A 21,847-nucleotide genomic window follows, 5' to 3' on the forward strand; every position below is an offset into this window, starting at 1 on the left:
TTGACTGTGTTTTTTTTCGTTTTTGTTTTTTTTCAGTCATGTGAAAGGTGGCTTAAAATCCTTCAACATTTAAGTTTTCTTTGTTGATATCCTTGTTTTAAAGTCTGAATTACAGCTTGGAAAATGGTGTTAGAGGGTTGACTGTGATCATCCCTTGATCTGGATACAGCTTAATTAATTTTCAGCCCCATTACGGCTGAGTCCCCTGCCCATTGGATAAATATTGTGATGTATGTGGACTACCCCCGGTTGCTATTAGAGAAGGATTGAGAAATATTAATATAAACGTTTTCTTATGTTCAATAGTTTTTAAAACAAAACTTAGATTTTTGTCACTGTACCTAATTTTCGGTTCCAAAATTCGGAGCCTGAGATGTCTTTTCTTACTCTCCGCAATGTGCATTCCTGTCCCTCCATCACGGCCCCCTAAATGTCCCTGTAGACAAAAGTGTTACTTCCATAATCGGATAGGGGTGTGGGCGTTTGATTTGGGGACATGGCGTTGGGTGGGGGAGGGTGGTGAGTGACCCATTACAATAAATGTCTTTGGAATATGGGTAGTTTGTGTCACATATAACACTGTCCCTTACAGCATTGCTTATCCCTCTAAATGTGCCCTACCTGGATTTGCCACCTCCTAGTTTTTGTTTTAGGGGTGCTTGGAGAAGTGGATGTTGGTCACGTTTACCAACCTGAGCTAAGCGCAATGGAGTATCTGTGCCCTGCAGGAATCTCCCATTCATTATTGACCAGAGAAAAATTACTTAAGGGGACCAGTAACTGATTTAACCAAATAGATCCCATCACAACATTCCAGACCCAAAGCCCTTAATATGAACCTGTGTCTGCAGCCCGCTTATCTAACATGCACAGGTGGAGCAGTGTTTATTGCGGTACACAGGGTGCTGTGCGCAAGGATTAAATTGAGACTCGACGTTAACTGGGCATCCATCATATTATCATTTACTTATGGAGGATCCAGAATATTGGTGTGAGCTTCTGAAAACCTATGCTGTAGTGACTCTTGCTGCAATAAACTCTACTCCATGTGTAGCAATTAGTAGGGGGACAGTGATGGCTTTGGTGGGCCTAATTAGGTAGCGATAGATCTGATATATTAGTAATATAAACCACAGTCTGTTATTAATGCGGTAAATTGCAATATATATATAATATTTTATTTTTAAAGTCCTCTCTCCTTTACCCTCTACAAATATTGTGTCCTGAGTTGTGTAACTCTTGGGTGCCGTGGTCACACCTTCCTTCCCTTTTCAGGTGCGGGGCCTTGCACCCCGGTGACCACATCCTCTCCATCGATGGCACCAGTACAGAGCATTGCTCAGTGATGGAAGCGACACAACTGCTCGCCAGCACCACGGAGAATGTGAAACTGGAGATCCTGCCGGCACATCACAGCAGGCTCTCCCTGAGGCCGCCAGAGACTGGTCAGTGAATGTACAGGTTACTCCCTGGGGGCTCTCCAGCGGGGAGCGGGTCTAGGTGAGGGGTCAGAGACAGCTGCCTTGCAGTCAGTCCGCAGAGGAGAAACCGCTCTTTTCATCCAGAGTCTCTCATCCGTGAAGGGCTGCAATCCGGCAGGGCAAGGTCGGAGCATTTAGTAATATGTAGGGGGGGCGGGTTTATCCCAGGCAGACTATTTTGTAGCTCTGGCAGCCTGCAAAGGAACTAGTCATAGAAAGGTTCCTCTGGTGTCCTCCAACTGCAGGGTTTTGCAGGTTACAGCGGCAGCCATCTTAACTTTGAAAAAGTGATTCAATTAAGTAAACAGAAGTAACTTTCTGTGCACAGGACCGCCATCATGGGGGGGAGCAATAATGCATAGGGCCCTCTCCTTCAGGTATCCGGGAGATAACCATGCACACTGCTCCCGCTCCTTTCTGTCTTCTGGAGGGATTTGCCAGTAGTAATCGGGTTGTGGCAGGGGGCTCAGTCCTGTAAGGGAGAGGAAGCCTCGCAATAAAGGTTGTGTGGCCATGTCCCCATCAGCACATAGAGCCATCCCTGCCTACATATACAGACCTAAAGTTATACATAATAAAAAGAAGAATGAGGACCCCCATTATAAACTGCTAGGGCCCCTCGTGCTGTAATGCTCGCTGGGCCTAGGCCTGTGTGCGGGTCTGTATATGGTACTGCTGATGAGACCGATCATCTGTAGCAACCAATCACGCCTGCTTTCATTGTGTCACTAGCAGGGGGCTAATGAATATTATTACATGATATAGGGGTTTATGTATGGAGATATGGACCAGTGGGAAAAGTTGCCCATTTTTTGTCCACTATCGGTACATGACATAATGGGTACAGCTCTAAAACAATGACATGCATACAGACCTATGATTGATTCAGTTATACAATTACCCTGGCCGACAGTCAGCTGTGTGTTTCTCATACTAAGGGGTCTATTTACTAAGCAGTGTTAGGAGACAGAGTGAAAAGTGATAAAGTACCAGCCAATCAGCTCCCAACTGTCATCTCACAGTCTGTGTTTGAAAAATGACAGTTGGGAGCTGATTGGCTGGCACCCTATCACTTTCTTATCACTTTTCACTCTGTCTCCTAACACTGCTTAGTAAATAGACCCCTAAATATTACTGCTGCATTGTATATATAAGATATGATGATTGCATGTATGACCTGTGCATTTGCTTTCAGTCACGGAGCATGTACCCAGTTACTGTGCTCTTTGTCTTGCAGTTAAGGTGCAGAAGAGCGAGCACCATCATTGCTGGGACCCCTGCGTCAGCTATTGTCACACACACCACCCCGGGCACTGCAAGACCCCCACCTGGAACCCAAGTTCTAGCCAGGAGTACTGTAAATGTACGTGCACCGCTAACACGCTCATCCCAAGCCTCCGGCCCATCCTGTCGCTCCCTACTGTTCTGCACTATGTTATTATATTATTATTGTGCTATCCGATCACCCGGCGTTACATGGGAATGTACATTCGCATCGCTCCTTAGATCTCACCATGTAAACTCACTGTGACACACGGACTACAGGGCCTGATTCAGAGCCGGACGCTATTTGCGCTCGGTCGTTCAGAAAAAGGGGCCGGATATTTAAATTGTGCGCTCGCTCTTTGCGGACTGTTGGCCCTCTATGTCTGAGCGAGCGAACGAAACATGCGCTCGCTATTTTGTAAAGACGCCCCCTGGCCGCTCGCATCATACGTCATCTCCGCTATTTATTTGATTAATCGAGTACATCGAAAGGCGTCTGAACTGCTCGCAGTGCTTGTGGTAGGTTTATCCTAACCGCAATCATGCGAACAGTTCAGGCTAAGAGACAACCAAGTGACGTGGCCAATGACGCTGCTTTGTTAATTATGCACACCCTTAAACGCCCGTTTTGACCGTTTGGCACGCCTGCGTTCGGATCACCACTCCCCGTTTTCAAGCACCTTCCCCTGTTACCACCCACACACTCCTCATCCTGTCACTCAAATTAGCAGGCACTCGCTATTTGGCGAGCGCTCGATTTCCGATCGCACTGACTGCTTGGCGCATGCTCATTACGACCCTTATGCATGCGCAGATGTGCGAACATCGCTCGGAGCGAACGAGTGGCCGCTTAAGAGCGGCTCTGAATCAGGCCCACAGTCCTTTCCCTCCAAAGCTAATGAATCTACGGGTGTATATTTGGGACTACCCTGAATGATCTCCTCTATTTCGGAGAGCTGCGAGGCTGCTCCCATTGGGATTACTGCAGCCCACTATGTACAGAAATAGCACATGCCAACACGTGTACTCATCGTTTGTGGAATAGTACAGTGTCAGCCCCAGATATAAATAGGACCCATGTTCCCTTGTACTTAATATTAGCATCACTGGAAATGTGTAAACACTGGTCAGCCGCTCAGTAATAGGGTTATGTAGAGTTACGTTGTGCTTATACCGGGGGCGCTGTCACTGTGTGTTATTGGCTTTTTGATCCTATAATGTCGCTACTTCCCTGGCAGTTGCCCCATAGAGCCAGCGGCATTGTATGTAAATGAGGAGGCAGATGCTGTGCTTTGGACACCTCCCAAATCTAGGTAGGGCTCCTCCCCTTTAATTATGCTGGGGTTTTCAGATGTCGGGGGCGTGGCCATGGCACCACCCCTTCCTGGGTGGGAATGTCTCAAAAATCGTGACGTCCCACCTATCCGGTATCGGCTGGTAGGCAAAATACAGGACACCTGGAGCAAAAAAACTAAACAAAATGGCCGACAACCCCTCTAATATTCACATTCCTTCCCCTAATGAATAAAAAGACCATCTCCACTGTATGTGGGCGAGAGATGTTCTTTAGGGGGAGATGAATCAGACCTTGGAAATAGATGAAGGGGAGAGAGAGACACCAACCAATCAGCTCCTAACGGTCATTTTACAGGTGTTTGAAACATGACCGTTAGGAGCTGGTTGGTTGGTACATTGGACCTGATTCAGACCCGCTCGCACCCTGCGTATGCAAATTCTGCTTAGTGACGGCATGGCAGGCGCTCGCTCGGAAAGGCATAAGCACGCCCACTTTGTGCGATTACTTTGTGTGTATAGACGCCCTTTAGCTTATGTAGAGACCCCCACTAGCGCACATCATCTCCATGAAGTGTATTAAAACATTGGTACATCGAGGACAATCGGAAGCGTTTGCAGTGCTTGTGGTTGCCTTACCCTACCGCAAGCACTGCAGTGTAAAAAACAGGCAGGTGACATGTACTATGACGCTGGCTGTTAATTATGCACGCCTCTGAAACGGCGCCTGCGTTCTCACCTCCACTCCCCTGTTATTAGTGTCCTGCCCCTGTTGCCACCCACAAACGGCCTCTCCTGTCACTCATTTCACTGGGCTGTCTTTGTTTAGCGAGCAAGCGGATTCCGATCGCTCAGAGGAGTTCGCGCATGCGCGGAACGAAGCGTGCACACGCGTAGTTGCTTAACATCGGTCACGTACGAGCGAGCGGGTCTGTATCGGGTCCATCATCTCTCCAAGGTTTGATACCTCTCCCTAAGAAAAAATTACGCCTTTTTATATTCTACAGCTGCTTTGAAAAACACCTAGGTACAAGTTATTCAGCACAACAATCTGTATTTCTCCTCATAGTGACATGTTGTTATTAATGGGAGTAGAAGCTGCCATCTTGCTTTGCTCACGGCAACCAATCGGATTGTAATTTTGTTTTTGGTTTTTTTTTTCAGTTGAAAAATAATAGATAGTAAATAGCTGGTTATATTTCATTTTACAGTTAAATATTTAACATTCTTGAATGTTTTCAGATGAGGGGATTGTTCAGTGCGCTGCCTCATTAACGGTGAGGCAGAAATCTGTGCCAGGAAACGGCATTGCCTAGTGGTGCCCTCCTGGCACTAACAGGTTAATGCTACATCTGCCGCTTCCCCCCATAAGCAGACACATGGATACAGATTAGCCGACAGCACTCTGCCATGCTTGTATGAAGATAGATGGGCGTCTGCAGTAGAGTGTAGGAAACCCGACAGATGCCAGGAACTAATTACAGAACATCAATATCTTACGGGATCTTGGACATTAATGAGAGCGCACATGCAGGACGGGGCAGCGGATAGCCATTGTTTATCACCTGTGAGGGACAAATAGAATAAATACAATAATGATGGGATGTCGATAAAAGCACTATGTAGATTAATGGCGCTTTTTGAAGTAAAAATATCTGGTGCCCTTCTCCAGTCATCAGACCAGATAGGCGGGATTCAATCTTATTTATACAAGGCATGCTGGAACTTGTAGTGCACAATATGTGCAATCTCCTTTTTTCATGTATTTTTTTATTACGTGTTTTCATTATTTTAATTCCTTTTGGTAGGGGCGGGGGATAATTACATAGAGAATAGGGGGCTGCATTTAGGTTCCTTTTTAATTTTTTTTAATACAATTAGTTTATTTCTCAGTTTCCCATGAGTTGTTGGCGGCCAGACCTAGTCACGCACACTGCGCATTCACTTTATACCGGAACATGGGTTTTCTAACACCAATGCTATAAAAACATTAAAATATACAACCGCAATAACAATAGCCCTAAAATGTCCTTGCTCTCACGTTTCCACCATGTGTGATTTCAGGCGTGTCTGTAAAAGTAGGGATTTGCACCCTCGTACCCCCACGCTCTTATGCAGGGGTAATTCAAAGGGCAGGTAAGTGGGCATACACCTTGGATTACACTTGGCGAATACATTGATACACTTACACCAACGAAACCGCGGGGAATGTATAAACCGGACGAGTAAATAAATCTCATCCTGATTGTTCAAATAGAAATTAGAAGACATACGTGTCTAATGACCACAGAGCATGTTGGGCACAGCTCCTTCCGTTTACAGAGTGTGGTAATGCCCCTAATCAACTAAACTGTTCCTATGTAAAAGTGTGTGTATATATAATATAATATATATTTATACATAAAAGTACCGTTTCCCTTTCATGTCATCTACAGCTTTGGTCACCACGAACTTCTCTTCCTCATCGTCAGCGGGAACCCCTGGGTTTAGTAGCAGCCAAAATTCCAATACCCTCCCCCGCTCGGCACACCAGATGAGCCCAAGGACCACCCTGACCAGGAGGCGTCAGCGGAAAAAGGACCATAAGAGCTCTTGTAAGGGGTCTCCCGAATCGGCCTTCACGCAGGTTTTAGAATCTTCAGTTACATGTTGTACAATTGCATTGATGGTGCCTGTTACTATAAACAGAATCTATAGGAGGATGCCAGTCAGAGACGTTTTGTCTGGGTATAATGTGGCTTTTTCCTACGCTGGCTGTAAGAACTACAGTATAAATCCAGTCTGGATAGAGTGCAGCTACCTAGTGACTTAACCCGCTGTGGCCTCTTGTCTCTTCCCAGTGTCCCTGGCTTCCAGCACTGTGGGTCCTGGGGGGCAGATCATACACACGGAGAGCACGGAGATTGTCCTGCGTGGAGACCCATTAAACGGCTTCGGCATTCAGCTGCAAGGAGGGATATTTGCTACAGAGACCCTGTCTTCCCCTCCACTAATCCGTTTCATTGAGCCAGACAGCCCTGCTGAGAGGTGAGCCGCGCTGTGTAAAAATAAAACGTGCGCGAATGGTGTCTGCCTGCCCTTCCGATTACTTCACAGGCGTACGCTTCCGAGCTGCCAGTTGGATTAAGGTTCAGCATGATACACTTGCTAATTAATCCAGAGGCGTTTTATTCAACACATGGCAACTTTGTAAGGATGGTGACCTACATATATATTTAATGTTGTGTAAAGTTGAGCGTTTGAAATTTATCGCTCAAAAAATTTAAAAAGTTTTTTGTTCTGGGTGCAATCTGGTAACTAGGAGCAGACGTAGGGCGGCTGGGTCAGTACGCAGTTGAACCACACACGCGTATTAACAGTATGCTGTCATTATGTTGACATGGTCTGGATGTCGACATTGTGAATGTCGATAGTCCATTTTAGGGTTAGGGCTACAGTCAGCTGATGACGCTGTTTCGACATTCTGCAGCTCACCTCCCTGGTCCGTTATTAATTTACACAATGTTCCGTTCTGACTGTATTGTATCTGTCAGGATAAGGCTGCGCAGTGCAATGGCCGCTGGACAAAGTAAACAAATTGCCCAACCAAATCTGCTGCTCACTCAGGCTAGACGTGGAAACGCACGGACCCATCCAGAGCCTCAGACTCCAAGTTCAATTTGACCACAAACGTGGGTGTCACAATCGAATCGGTTCCGGGCATTCGTTTTTATCGTGGAGCAATCGTATCACTTTTTGTCTTCTTCGTGTCCTGTTTAACGTGCTTGGGAGGGGCCAATAGCGGCCCACTTCTGATTGCACATTCCATCATGACCAATAAGGAGCCTGTCAACCGGGTCGTTACCTAGTATCAGTCATTTTGGAGCCCCTTACTGCAATATTGGGTCAGTTGTGTCTCCAGTGTTAGCCTCTGACTAGACCTCCAGTAACAACCAGATACCTGCTGTGACCCAATCACTCTCAGGAGGTGTAATACAGACTAAACAAAATACTAAGGAAAGTCATTACAAAATGATACCTGTGCGATCTGATTGACACAAAATACACCTTTGTCTGTGACTTTGCCCGACCTATTAAAATGTATTTTTATTGACTATTCTCAAGTATACAACGTTATGATGTTGCGGGTAGAGGGCGGTGGAATGTCTTTGCACCTGAAGACCATTTTCTGTATAGTACCTTGCTGTGCATGCTGGGGTTGTAGTTCTGCAAAGGTGGAGAGCATCAGATGGCATGCTTGGCACCCCGGCTGGGAAACAGAGAAGGCCTCGGGGAACGTGGGGTTGCTTTGGGCCTATTGGCCCTATAGGGTTACAGCAGCTCTAATGCAGACTGTGTCAGGATGACAGATTTTGTGCAGTGTGCGTGAAATGAACAGTAACCGCGCTTGGCGGGGACAAACTCTCCTCTCCCACAAGGACACTCGTTCTGTCTGTGCCTCCGTCCCAGGCTCTAATTGACCGCAGATTTTAATTAGCCTTTGTATCGACACCCAGGATCTGTGTCACTCTCCAGCGCTCTCCCTGCTGTCTCTGGACGTTTGTACGGCTCCAATCCAATGGCTCCCGGAGATTTACATTAAAGTGTGTTTTTGTTTCTCTGTCGCCCTCGGTAGAGGGGTCAGGACTTGGCCCCGCGGCCCGTCACCATCCTGTATTCCTGTGGAGGGTGACCCTTTATTATAATTAATTCTTCATCTGGCCCAGGGATATCAACCACCGTAGTTTAGTACCCTTTCCTGTTCTCCCTCCCACCCCCACATAACCTGCTGGGCCCAACCTGTCCTACACCAGTCCTGTTACCCTGCATTTCCTCTCACCTTGGAGCAATAATCCACATTCTTGCAGCGTACAGATTGCATGGTACACGGAGTTAGTCATTTACATGCAGAGAGGAGGTGTAGATTGAATAATGTTTTCTTTAATGAGGACGCTGTTCCCATTAAATTAATACAGTCATGGCTGTACATACACTATTGAGCTCCTAAGCTAATTTTCCTCTGATTAAATAAAAATGCGTGCAATACCTGTCCTCACCTGTTGGAACATCCGCCGGCATAATTCTTCGTCGTCTTGCCCTGGCAATGCCTTCACTTCCGGGTATCGGACCCGGCACATGAAATGCGCATTTGCGGCCATTAATAGAAGGCATAGAGATCGGCGATATCTTGAGCCGGGTAACTAATGCCGTCAATAGATAGTGTTGGTTATAGTAACCTATGGGCTACTTTACGCGAATAAGGGGTCTATTTACTAAGCAGTGTTAGGAGAGAGAGCGAAAAGTGATAAGGTGCCAGCCAATCAGCTCCCAACTGTCATTTTTCAAACACAGCCTGTGAGATGAGTTGGGAGCTGATTGGCTGGTACTTTATCACTTTTCACTCTGTCTCCTAACACTGCTTAGTAAATAGAAACCTAAATCTGGGAGAGGAATCCTCATGATGCCATGTGGTTTATTCAGCATGCAAATAATTACTTAAATCATGCAGAAACTAACGTTCCCGCTATGATTTAAGTATCCCAGCTATGCAGAACCGGCTAATGGAGAAGATAGCGCATTTATCTTTTCCATTAAAGCCCAACTCCTACAACATTGCAGTGTATAGAGCAAGTCATTGCCCTCTACAGCGCTTAACTCTTTCTGCTATTCAGGTAAAGGAAAATCCCTTAATAGCTTACCTTATATAACGCAATCTGAGAATGGCGTTCTATAGGGAAAACCCTTATTTTTTTTATTTTGGATCTTGTGCAATCAGTCCCTTCAGCCAGCTGAAGCTCCTCCCACTCTCCGCCCCTCAATCAGTAATTATACTGCCAGTGTTCCCGGCAATGTAACTACACGGTTTTGAAGAAATACAAACACACACACACACACACACACACACACTCTATGGCCCTCATTCAGAGGCGGTCGCAAGAAGCGATCGCTCTCTCTGAATGAGGGCGGCCGCTTGTTTTTTTTTTAGTGCGGCCTCCTGGTCGCTAGCTAAGCTGTGGGTTACCACCCAAAGCTTAGCGACCGAACAGGTTGATGGTCACGATGATCAAGACTATCGCGACCATCGGGTCTTGCGACGAGACCCTAAGGTTGGGTCTCGGCAACCGCAAGCCCCAGGGAGCTTCCTGCTCTGATCGAGCTGTCGATCAACATCGACAGCCTCGACAGCCGGCCCTTTTGTAGTGACCTCCAGAGAGAGAGTTTTTCTCTCTCGCTCCGGGACTTGCGCACGCACAGTGCGGCGGACCTTAACATCGACCCAGTTGCAACCGCTCAGTGCTTGCGACCGGGTCTGAATGATGTCGTGTGTGTATGTATGTATGTATGTATGTATATATAGATACATGAGAGAGATATATATATATATATATTTGTGTGCGTATAATATTATAGTTGTTCCCAGCGTTTGTCTACCTTAAATACATACTGCTCTCTCCAGTTTGTGGTGCATTGAAGTTTCCATTAAAGGTGCAACACTGCCACCTATGGGCTGGCCGAGATCACACCATATGCCCAATAGCTGTACATTAGCTAACAGGTTGTTTTTTGTTTTTTTTAATCTTAACTATATTTACAAGCTTTGGATATTAAAAGTACTTTTAGAACTATTCAAGATGTGTCATGTAACCTGAAAAGGTTTTTGTGCAAAGGTGGTGACTGTCAGTACAAAGCATACAAGTAACTTTTGCTTTTTACGGCTGACATAGTGGTTGGTTCGCATTACTGCATCACAGCCCTGAGGTTGTGAGTACAAATTCTGACTAATATACGATCTGTGTGGAGTTTGCATGTTCTCCGCATGTTAGTGTAGATTTCAGTCAGGTGCTCCGGTTTCCTCTCACACTCTTATACATAATGATAGGTTCATTGGCTTCGGACAACAAATGAACCCGTGTGTGTGTCCACGTGACGGAAAATAGATGTAGGCGCTATATGAATAACTGGTAAAAAAATGTATTTAGCTTTCAGGCTGGAGAATAACTGAAAAAGCTACAATTTGGATTAGAGACCTTTCCTGAGCTTAGACCGGAAATGACTTGTGTTTTGTGTGTGTCTACTGTTTGTGTACATAAGTGTGTGATTATATGTTTTCTTTTGTCGCTGAATTATATTTATAGATTTATTTTAAATGCCATTTGTAGTGTTGTATATCGCTTTATACAGTGCCACAAGTTGCCCTCCCCTCGCTTTGCTTAAAGCACATCCCCTCTTACCTAAAACTGGTCATACCCTAAATAGAATCTTATTCCATCCAAGCTCCTACCTGGCTGTTTCACTGGGAGTCACAGTTAACCACTCAGAATGACCCCCCTATATGTACAGCTAGGTGATGAGTCCGATGTTTCTGCGTTATAGACACACACAGGACAGAACATTCTGGTTTTCCATGAGGTTGGGGTGAGATGGCTGAGCAATCTCTATTGACCCATCCGCCTTCTGTTTATCTCCAGGTGTGGGCTGCTGCAGGTAGGGGACAGACTGCTCTCCATTAATGGGATCCTTACAGAAGACGGAACTCTAGAAGAAGCCAATCAGCTCTTGCGGGACGCGGCGTTATCCAATAAGGTGGTCCTGGAGATCGAATATGACGTTGCAGGTGAGAGATCTGTGTCCCGTCTTCTAACCGGTCCCCCATAGAGAGAACAAGGGCAGTGTCTCCAGTTATTAATTCCCAGCACAGATCTATCAGGAGCAACATTTTAGTGTGATCCGTGAAATGAGACAGATAATCAGAGTATTTACTCAGAGTACAGCAGAAGGAGTGTGGGTCTGTGTACGATGGTGTCCCGGTTCATTATCAGCCCATGTTTCATATACAGAAAAAAAAGAGCATCAACAATTTATGTAGCATTAAGGGGCATATTCAATTAGACACGATAAGTCGGAAAGGTTTCGCCTGCCGTACTTTTGGAGGCAAACATTTTTTGTGCGTGGCCCTGCTTTTCGCCCTATTTAATTCCAAAGGACTTGAAAACGGGACCCGGCAAAACTCAAACAGGCAAAAAGTGCTGTCAGATTTGGGGAAATCAGCCTGACACCCCCCAAAACATGCACTAACATTGGGGATCAATGTAGATGCCCCCGAATGCTGAAGCTATTTGGGGCACTTAAATGCTCTCAATAGCTGCTAATTAGCGTCTTTGCAGTGGTGAAGAAGAGCATTTAGCAGGTTTTTTTTGGAGAAAATAAGCAGTCCCTGCAAATTTGGGGTACATGAAAATGGGTGCAAGCATGGTTAAAAATCGCAAAAGTGAAGTTTGAAAAACCCTTAACACACCCTCAGCAAGCACCTGCAAACAAAAAAACACCTCCACCATACTTGCAGCAACCCCCCCCAAAAAAAGATTATTACGGTAGTTTTAAGTTTGTAACAAAACTTTTTACTTTTTCAAAGTAATTTTTTGAGGTGTTCTTTTAAATTTTTTTTTTTTTTAGGATTTTTTGGACGCAGTTACATTTTGGAGTCCTCTCCCAGGGGTGCAGGGTATTTTCCCCACCTTTGCACCCCAAAACTGGAATTCTGCACTTTTTCCCGCCTGCTTTCATAGGCAAATCTTTTTCGCCTATTCCAATGCATTGACTTTCCGCGGACGCGAGAAGCCTTTGGAATTGAATACGGGGATAAGTTTTCGCCTGGCGAAATGACGTCAGCGATACTTTTCCGCCGAAAACTGCTCATCGCGGCTAATTGAATATGCCCCCAAGTCGGGGAACACTAGTTCTATCATTACAAGTATTTACAACCAGTAGCCATTGTGCAGCTCCCCAGCACCTGTGGTACTACAAGTAGCAGCAAACCCCAATTGGTGCTTGCAGTATTGTCCTTTTTATTGGTCTTTGCTTGCTGTGTAAAGTATCAGTGCATGAAGCCCCTCTGTATATTGTACTGCAGTGTAGCACAGATGGCTGTCTGGGGGCTGCTGACCTACATTCCCCTCATTAATTCTCTCTCTTATCTGGTTACTCCAAGAGTCTGTGGTCCCGAGCAGTGGTACTTTCCACGTCAAACTGCCAAAGAAGAGAGGAGTGGAGCTGGGCATCACCATCAGCTGTGAGTAGGGGGATGGGCACAGCAGATGACCCCCCCCCCCCAGCGGGAGAGGGTATTATTACATAGTATATATGTGCGTACCTTCTATACTATACATTTCCTGTAGGTCACACCGTATTATACCTGTAATATATAAAAGCATAAATCTGTATGGGGACGAGTTGCCTGTGGCCGGCTTAGATAATGTATGACGGAGTGAGGTGACCGGGAAAACGTACAGGGTTTGGACATAAGGGTCCCCCAGGACCTGGTAACTTTGAGGAACTGTTGTCCTCATCTCTTTAGTGCACATTTCCTTATTATCAGCAATGGAATCCTGCAGGTTGCAACCAGTGTAATATGATTAATGATCGTAGTCCGTGTATCTAGTTCCGGTAACGTGTATTAGGAAAATAATTAGTGATCTCAATAATCTGAAATATAAATCCTCCTTTTAAACATTGATTAGTTACTAAGTTACTGCAGACATCACCATTTCCTGAAATGGCAAAAAATGGCTTTAACTTGAATTTAATATTATTTAATAAAAAAAACAATTATTTCGTCCTGTGCGTGCATTTAAGCTATTGCATTAAGGGCTGATTCACAGGTGGATGGAGATCAGCGACCGCCAATAGACGCAGACCCATCTGGGACTTTCTGCAAATGCCGCTACAACGTTTTTCCCTTGTGTACAGCTGTGCTTCCGAATGGGCAAGGACTGGAACGCCCACTGTCTAGGCACTGAAATACCGATTGGTGCGCACCATGGAAATTTGCACCAGCCTACGGCTGAGCGTTTGCGTACGCAGCCACGTGACACGGCACGCCTGCATAGCACCCATAACGTCCCCTGTAAAACGGACCAACTCTGTGCGCTAAGCCGCCTCCCAGTCACTGTCCATCACTTTTCCAAGACATTTCTGATACTGTGAGTCTTGATCGCAACAGTCTGGATTGAGCACCTCATAGGTTACATAGCGCAGCGCGGGTGAGTTCCTTTGTTGTGTTCCAGTCTTTGGACGCTGTCAACGTCTCATCAATTCCGAAACCCTTTTATCTTTAAGGCAGATGAGTTTCTCCCATATTTATGAAAGGTGAAAGATTCCTCTGTGTGATTGATTTTGTTCCAATCCAACACATGACAATTAATTAATGTTTAATCAACCAACTTCAAATCTCTAGCGTTGCCCTTTTCATAAACACGTGTGACCTCTATAGAACACGCTGCACGTGTGTACACAGACCCCGCAGCGTTGGCTAATGAGCGGGTCCCCAGCTAATTCCTTCATATTTCCCAGATATTTATGACCCACGTTTAGAAAGGATGAATTGGCCGTGTTGCTAGCAAATATTGGAAATCACTATGCATCATCTGAGTGATTAGCTTTTACTGGTGCTGACGGTGTCATAAATGCCACCATTTGTTTTTGCATTTTGGGACTGCGTATGCGGTGTGACTATTAATACACGGACCATCTCCTCAGAGAGCACCTGCAGTCTCGGGAACATTCCCCCAAACCAGCCGTCATGTGTCAGATTAGGAATCCACGGCCGCCTCCAAGCATCTCTTCCCCTCGTTAATCATCTCCAAAACGGCGCTCCCTGCAGAGACTATGCTGAATTAATGAGACATTTATTATCAGCGCGGAATCGATCTCCCATTATATTTTTTTCCTGTGTCGTTTCCTGTCCCAGTGGAAGGATACTCCCAGTGATTTATTATCACAGAGTCCCGGGGCATAGAGCCATAGTGTCTGGCGTAACCATATCCCAGCCATGCGTGGTCTTTCCTGTCCTCCGGTACAAACCAACATCAATTTAGTACATAGTATATGGTGGGGGGGAGAACAGGTGCCCCCAACATCCTATTATAATCCAGGAGAACAGTGTTTTGCCAAATATTGGTACAGAGATTCTTTAAAATGCACCTATTGTCTTCTTGAAGTGGGAGCAGCCATTTTGTGAACTTTGTCATGTGACTAGTCGTCATGTGACTAGTTCATAGGCAGTTGCCCCCGCTTGCCTGCTCTGCACCGTATTTATCATCACATATTTGTCATGGGGTAGTTTAATGGTTAGTGAGCTAATAATAGGAAGAAAGTTACCAGTATATAAAGAATATTCTGTTCAAAAACCGCAAGGCTGAGATTTGGGTGGTACGGGCCTTTTAGCTCGATTTATAGTCCGTTGTCACCTGAGGAAAATGTCCTAGTTCCCCAGAATATAATGCATTAGTATCTAATATAATAGATGTCTGAGGTATTGTATCTTTGTCTGGTCAGACACAGTCATCCTTCTAATTTGCACCAATGAACCTGAACCTTCCTGTCTGGTGAACTAGATATAAATAACCGCAGAGTTTATCTAACAGGGAATCTCCTTTATGGGACTTGTGGAAAAGGCTGCGTCTGTTCTTATCCCAGTAATACAGATGTGTCCACATGCATCTTACTTCCGCGTGCGTTGAACGGCCTTTCTAGTTGCGCCATGGTGTGACTCGGTAGCGCCGAGCGTCTTTGTGCAAACTTTTTATTTTCAAATGCGTCTTATTTGCGAATATGCATAAGAAAGCCGCTGACAGGAACGTAGCATTTCGCTTGCAGATACAGCCGCAGTTGCGCACAGAATATAGACATGCCGCATATCCTTTAATCAGCAGAAGCTGCTTGTGGGTCCTATTCTCATTGCGTTGCGAATACTGCGCATTTGAAGGGAAAAGTGCACCAAATGACGCTTGCCACTGCCAAGTCACACGGCGCTCACACGTAATGTTTAACGCGACTTGTAGCGCACGGAGGTAAGCTGTATGTGGACACATCTGTACTTTTATTATGGCCTTCCGCCATCAGCAGCGTGACAGACGTGTTTAGGGATAATACATGGGTGATGGCGCACGGTGCAGCCGATACATGTAATATAGATAAAACCTGCAAGGTCTCGGTACACATAATATAAGTAGGGTAGGGACGGGGAGGAGAAGCATTTGCAGATTTATTGGTTTGGGTGAAGGAAGGAACCATATAATTGGCAGCTGTAGATTTATCTCTATATATTGGTGACCCTGTTGAAGTGCGCGTGCCTATTGCAGTAACCTGAGGCTGGGGTATATGTCATGGATGTTTATTGCCAAGCAGCCGATATAGGGGAGAAGAAATGTGGCTGGGGAGGACGCCATACGTGGTACATTATCAGCCCCCTTAGAAAAGTGTTATTGGCTCCAGTATCTAGGGTAGTGGTTCCCAAACTGTGCGCCGTGGCACCCTGGGGTGCCTCGGGACACTTGCAGGGGAGCATTAGGTTGGTGGTGCAGCACCAGTTCAAATTCTTTATGGTCAATGTAATAGAAATATGTGCACAAACCTGTCCACCTAAGCACAATTTACTTCACTGTACTACTTGACTATATTTTTTTCGGAATATCTCAATAACAAATTTTTGGCTTAGGGGTGCCGTGAAAACACTGCCGATACACTAGGGCACCGTGGTTCAAAAAAGTTTGGGAACCACTGATCTAGGGTCATCAGGACTGTCATTAATGGACTTTTGTGAATAGGGGTTAGATACCTTTGCAGTGGTGACACCTGCACCTATATATTACTATATACAGATTGAGTCTCCCATATCTGAAATGTTTGGGACCAGAAGTATTTTCGGATTTTTCCGTAGTTTGGAATATTTGCATAACATAATGAGATATATTGGGGATGGGACCAAAGTCTAAACACAGGATGCTTTTATAGTCATATACACCTTATACACACAGCCTGCAGCTCATTCTATACACCTTATACACACAGCCTGCAGCTCATTCTATACACCTTATACACACAGCCTGCAGCTCATTCTATACACCTTATACACACACAGCCTGCGGCTCATTCTATACACCTTATACACACACAGCCTGCAGCTCATTCTATACACCTTATACACACACAGCCTGCAGCTCATTCTATATACCTTATACACACAGCCTGCAGGTCATTCTATACACCTTATACACACACAGCCTGCAGGTCATTCTATACACCTTATACACACACAGCCTGCAGGTCATTCTATACACCTTATACACACACAGCCTGCAGCTCATTATATACACCTTATACACACAGCCTGCAGCTCATTCTATACACCTTATACACACAGCCTGCAGCTCATTCTATACACCTTATACACACACACAGCCTGCAGGTCATTCTATACACCTTATACACACAGCCTGCAGGTCATTCTATACACCTTATACACATACAGCCTGCAGGTCATTTTATACATTATATTAATAATTTTGTGTATCAAATTAAGTTTGTGTACATTGAACCATCAGAAAGCAAAGGTGTCACTATCTCATTATGTTAGGCACTAGGGGGAGGGATAGGTGGCGGGGAGGGTTAGTTTAGGCTGCAGGGTTTAGGTTTACGCTGCTGGAGGTTAGGTTTTTGAGGAGAAGAGGGGAGGGTTAAGCTTCGGGGGGATGGAGGGTTAGGTTTAGGAGGAGGGGAGGGGAGGGTTAGGCTGTGGGAGGGGAGGGTTATGTTTAAGTTGTAGGGATGGAGGATTATGGTTAGGCTGCAGGAGGGAGGGTTAGGCTGCAGGAGGGAGGGTTAGGGTTAGGCTGCGGGTGAGAGGGCTAGGCTGCGGGAGAGGGTTAGGGTTGGGTTAGGGTTAGGCTGTGGTAAGGGAGGGTTAGGCTGCGGCAGAGGGTTAGGGTTAGGCTGCGGTAAGGGAGGGTTAGGGTTAGGCTGCGGTAAGGGAGGGTTAGGGTTAGGCGGCGGGAAGGGAGGGTTAGGCTTAGACACTAGGGGGAGGGTTAGGGTTAGGCTGCGGGGTTAGAGGGTTAGGGTTGGGCTGCTGGTGGGAGGATTAGGGTTAGGCTGCAGGGAGGGTTAGGTTTAAGGGTAGGGTTAGGATACCCTGACCGCCGGGATCACATATATATATATATATATATATATATATATATATATATATATATATATATATATATATTAGGTGTGAGCGGATTCGGTTCTACTCTGTTCTGTTTGGTTTTTTAAACCGTATCTTATTGGCTATCCGCTGTCACGAGTTTTGGATAGCCAATAAGATTCGGTTAAAAAAAACGAACGGAACCGAGTAGAACCGAATCCGCTCACCCCTAATAAATATATATATATATATAGTTATTTATTTGTGATGTAGGGGGCTATCAGCCCATGTCACTGTAAATTTCTTTAAAATAAGAAAGTAATCAGCCCATTGATAGGTGCCCATAAATGAGATCTCATAGGTTAGTAACTTGGGAAAAACCGTGACTTATTGGGGTATTCTGTAAGTTGTGCATGGTGGCGATTTTCCCACCAGTGTGTATCTGATGCACCTATAGAGACGTCATTGTGTGTTTTCTTGTACCAACAGCCAGCAGGAAACCAGGCGAGGCTTTAATTATATCTGACATCAAGAAAGGCAGCGTCGCGCACAGGTGGGCATTGTTATAGCAACTTGTTTTATTTTGTTTACCTAAGTTATCATTTATGTTGGTATTTCAGCCTGTGTAGACGATATTTCCATTATTCTTGGTAAGTAATGTCACCACTCAGTTGAAGTCTCTGGATTTCACCTTATTATATATTACTGCTGTCGCTCATCAATAAATGAAGTTAATAAATTTACTTGGAGAAATATGGTTCTTAATGTAGAATAAATGAATGCAACAAGGTTTGTCTCAGTTTCAAACAGTGCCTGACCCATAACACATTGGAGGCTGCCATGTTGTGATAGCACTGAACTTCCAGGAAACACTCAGTGGGGGCAGCCATGTTGTGGTAGTAGTGATCTCACAGGAGACTCTCAGTGGGGGCAGCCATGTTGTGGTGGTAGTGATCTCACAGGAGACCCACAGTGGGGCAGCCATTTTTGGAGCTGAAACAATATTTAATGCAGACATAGGGTTGCATGAAGTGAAGTGCAAGTTTTTAGTAAAAAAACAACTCACACCTTCTTGCGAGTTTAGACGGTGCGAGCTGGTGCCACAGCTCGCAAATGTAATAGCCTGTGAACATGTGAGTTTGAGGCTATTACACTATGTGAATTCCCTATGTAAACCAGAGATGAGCGGTTCGGATTCCGTGGAATCCGAACCGCTCCGAACATGGGGGATCCGAGTCCACCCGAACACTGTTCGGGTGTTCCCCGCCTGACTCGGATCCCCGTTCGGGGCCGAACAGCGGCCACCTGATGTCGGATTCTCACTAGAGAATCCGACATCAGGGTTCCTCGAGTGTAGGGCAGACTGCTGTGATAACGGTCTGCCCTACACAGAACAAACACACAGCCGCCAGCGGCAGCTGTGTGTTTGTTACAGCAGCCAATGAGAGTCACACAGACTCTCATTGGCTGCTGCACGGAAGGAGCCGGCTGGAGCTCACTCCGTTAATAATACTCTAGGAAGAAAAAAAAAAGACCAATTTATGTGATTTTAGCTTTTTTTTGTAAATTTTTGTAAAAAAAAAATCCAAAGCCAGACGACGAATTAGAACCAAATCCGGCAAAAATGGTCCGGCGCACATCCCTAATGTAAACTTGGACCTTTTAATGCGGGTAGCATTAAAAGGTCAGAGTTATACAGAAGCCTTCACAGATCAGTGAGATCCGTGAAGGCTTCTGTGTGTAAAAAAAAAAAGTAGTAACCATAAAATTAAAAAAATTAAATAACTTGTCCCCTCCGCCAAGCGCATAACGAGCCCTGGGCTCTGTAAAGCCTGTCCTGGTTCTAAAAAATACAGGGGAAAAATGCGTAGGGGTCCCCTGTAACTTAAGATCCAGCACTGGGCTCTGCTGAGCCGGTCCTGGTTGTGGAAATACAGGGAACAAAATGAGTAGGGGTACAATGTATTTTCCATAACCAGCACCGGACTCTTTCTAGCAGGGGTGTAATGCCACAGCCAGAGGAACCCTTTCACCGAGTCCCCTGGCCAAAGCATTACACCAGACCACGATTCAGCCCAGGCCTGAGCTAATTCTCCGGAGCCTGATGGTAACTGTAGTTCACCTGCAAAATAAATATTAAAATAACCACAACACCGTGACAGAAAAATATTAAAGCATACATGCACACTCACGCATACTTGCCTATAATCCCTGTAGCCATTTACAGCCCCTTGTCCAGTAGAATCCATGGCACCTGTAAAAAAAAAAAAAAAAAATCCATACTCCCCTATTCCTAGTGTAGATCACGTCCTTTTCAGTCCATGAAGGCATCCCAGGGGTTACAAAAAAACAAGGCACCCAAGTCCAGCACGGACAGGAGGAAGGATGTGCGTTTACACATACCTTCCTCCACACGAAGGACAGGTACCCAGGTGACTCCTGTTAGCTAAGCGTTCAGGCGGCCTGTCAAACTTACCCCCATAGACTTCAATGGTGGGGAAACTCCATAGAAGTCTATGGTGGAAACGGCTACATTGTAGCCTATGCAGTTAACCGCAAGGCGGACCTCCTATTAACTTTGCGCTTAACGTAATTTTTTTCTTTTTATTAAACGGTTTTGTTTTTTAACACAAACATTCACGGATCTATGCATGTTTCTGTGTTATTCGCACCTGCTCAGGCTGGTCTCGCTAGCCTCAAGCTGGTCTTATGTTTCCGAGTGTTCGGTCAGTAATAGTGTGTGAGTGGAACACTCTATTACATTGTCCGAATTGTATGCTCACCATGGTAAAACATCTGGATGCGAATTTTGCCGTTGCGGGGGTGTGAGAAACATGCGAGTTTGTATGTTCTCGCAGCCGATTACATTTGCAATTTAGACAAAATGTGCAAGTTTAGCACTAAACTCGCAAATTTGACTAAATCCCATTACATTTGGCCCTATAACTGTAAATAGGAACTGGTGTAGTTACCGAGTCATAATGTGTTGGTCAATAGCTTATTGAGAATTTATAGGCTACCGTCACATAGTTGGCGATTTCTCGCTAATTTTCAGGAACAACCTCGGGTTTTAAAGATTTGACGCTGAAATGTCTGTATTTATCACCGTGTGCGTGATAAAACTCTTCGCATCTATTCCTACGCTTTCAGGGCGTGATTCATTACGGATCGCAATAGGGATTACGCAAAGTTTCACTGCGATAGTATGCTAATCCATTGCGATCGCTATGCCGTCACAGAACAACATAAGGACGCCCACTTTACCATACATACATCCGTAATCCTTGCAAGACTGCGAAACAATCGGTAACATGGAGGACCATCGCAGCCTCACTTGCACAAGCTCTGACCTTACTCAGGAATTGCTAACCTCGTCGCACGCAGTGGATTTTTTATGCACGCCCATGCAACGGCGTTCAAACCCACTGGCACGCCTGCGCAACACGATACATGCGCTGTTTCGCAACAACTGCCCGATAGCATGCGTATTAGCAGTTGCGGTCCCTGCTGAATCAGGCCCTCCGTTTTTGTACGTTAACATTTTGTAGTGCTTCAATGCCAGCCGTAGCTGTATATGTACTAGGGATGTGCAGGCTCGGATAGGTTCGAGTTTGCACGTGGAGTTCGGATTTTTCCCTCCAAAAAAACGGAACTCAGAAAGAGGCAAAACGTCATCTTGCATGGACGAACATCATCATTCCTGGACAAAAGTCCAGGAATGATGATGATCGTCCGTGCAAGATGACGTTTTGCCTCTTTCTGAGTTCCGTTTTTTTGGAGGGAAAAATCCGAACTCCACGTGCAAACTCGAACCTATCTGAGCCTGCACATCCCTAATATGTACATAGCCCGTTCAACACCAAAT

General features: G+C 45.4%; 1 protein-coding gene across 9 annotated transcripts in view; it reads left to right on the plus strand.

The window, feature by feature from the left end:
* GRIP2 (glutamate receptor interacting protein 2) overlaps positions 1-21,847 on the plus strand; it is a 472,906-nt gene that overhangs the window by 421,738 nt on the left and 29,321 nt on the right. For all 9 annotated transcript variants that reach the window (XM_088450259.1, XM_088450258.1, XM_088450263.1 and 6 more), the window contains exons 9-15: positions 1,276-1,445; positions 2,719-2,844; positions 6,476-6,634; positions 6,881-7,067; positions 11,489-11,634; positions 13,009-13,089; positions 18,472-18,535. In XM_088450259.1, the coding sequence (XP_088306385.1) occupies positions 1,276-1,445; positions 2,719-2,844; positions 6,476-6,634; positions 6,881-7,067; positions 11,489-11,634; positions 13,009-13,089; positions 18,472-18,535 (933 nt within the window). The remainder of the gene's footprint in view (positions 1-1,275; positions 1,446-2,718; positions 2,845-6,475; positions 6,635-6,880; positions 7,068-11,488; positions 11,635-13,008; positions 13,090-18,471; positions 18,536-21,847) is intronic.

Source organism: Taudactylus pleione, unplaced genomic scaffold (assembly GCF_031769625.1).
Source record: "Taudactylus pleione unplaced genomic scaffold, aTauple2 ptg000512l, whole genome shotgun sequence".
Lineage (NCBI taxonomy): Eukaryota > Metazoa > Chordata > Amphibia > Anura > Myobatrachidae > Taudactylus > Taudactylus pleione.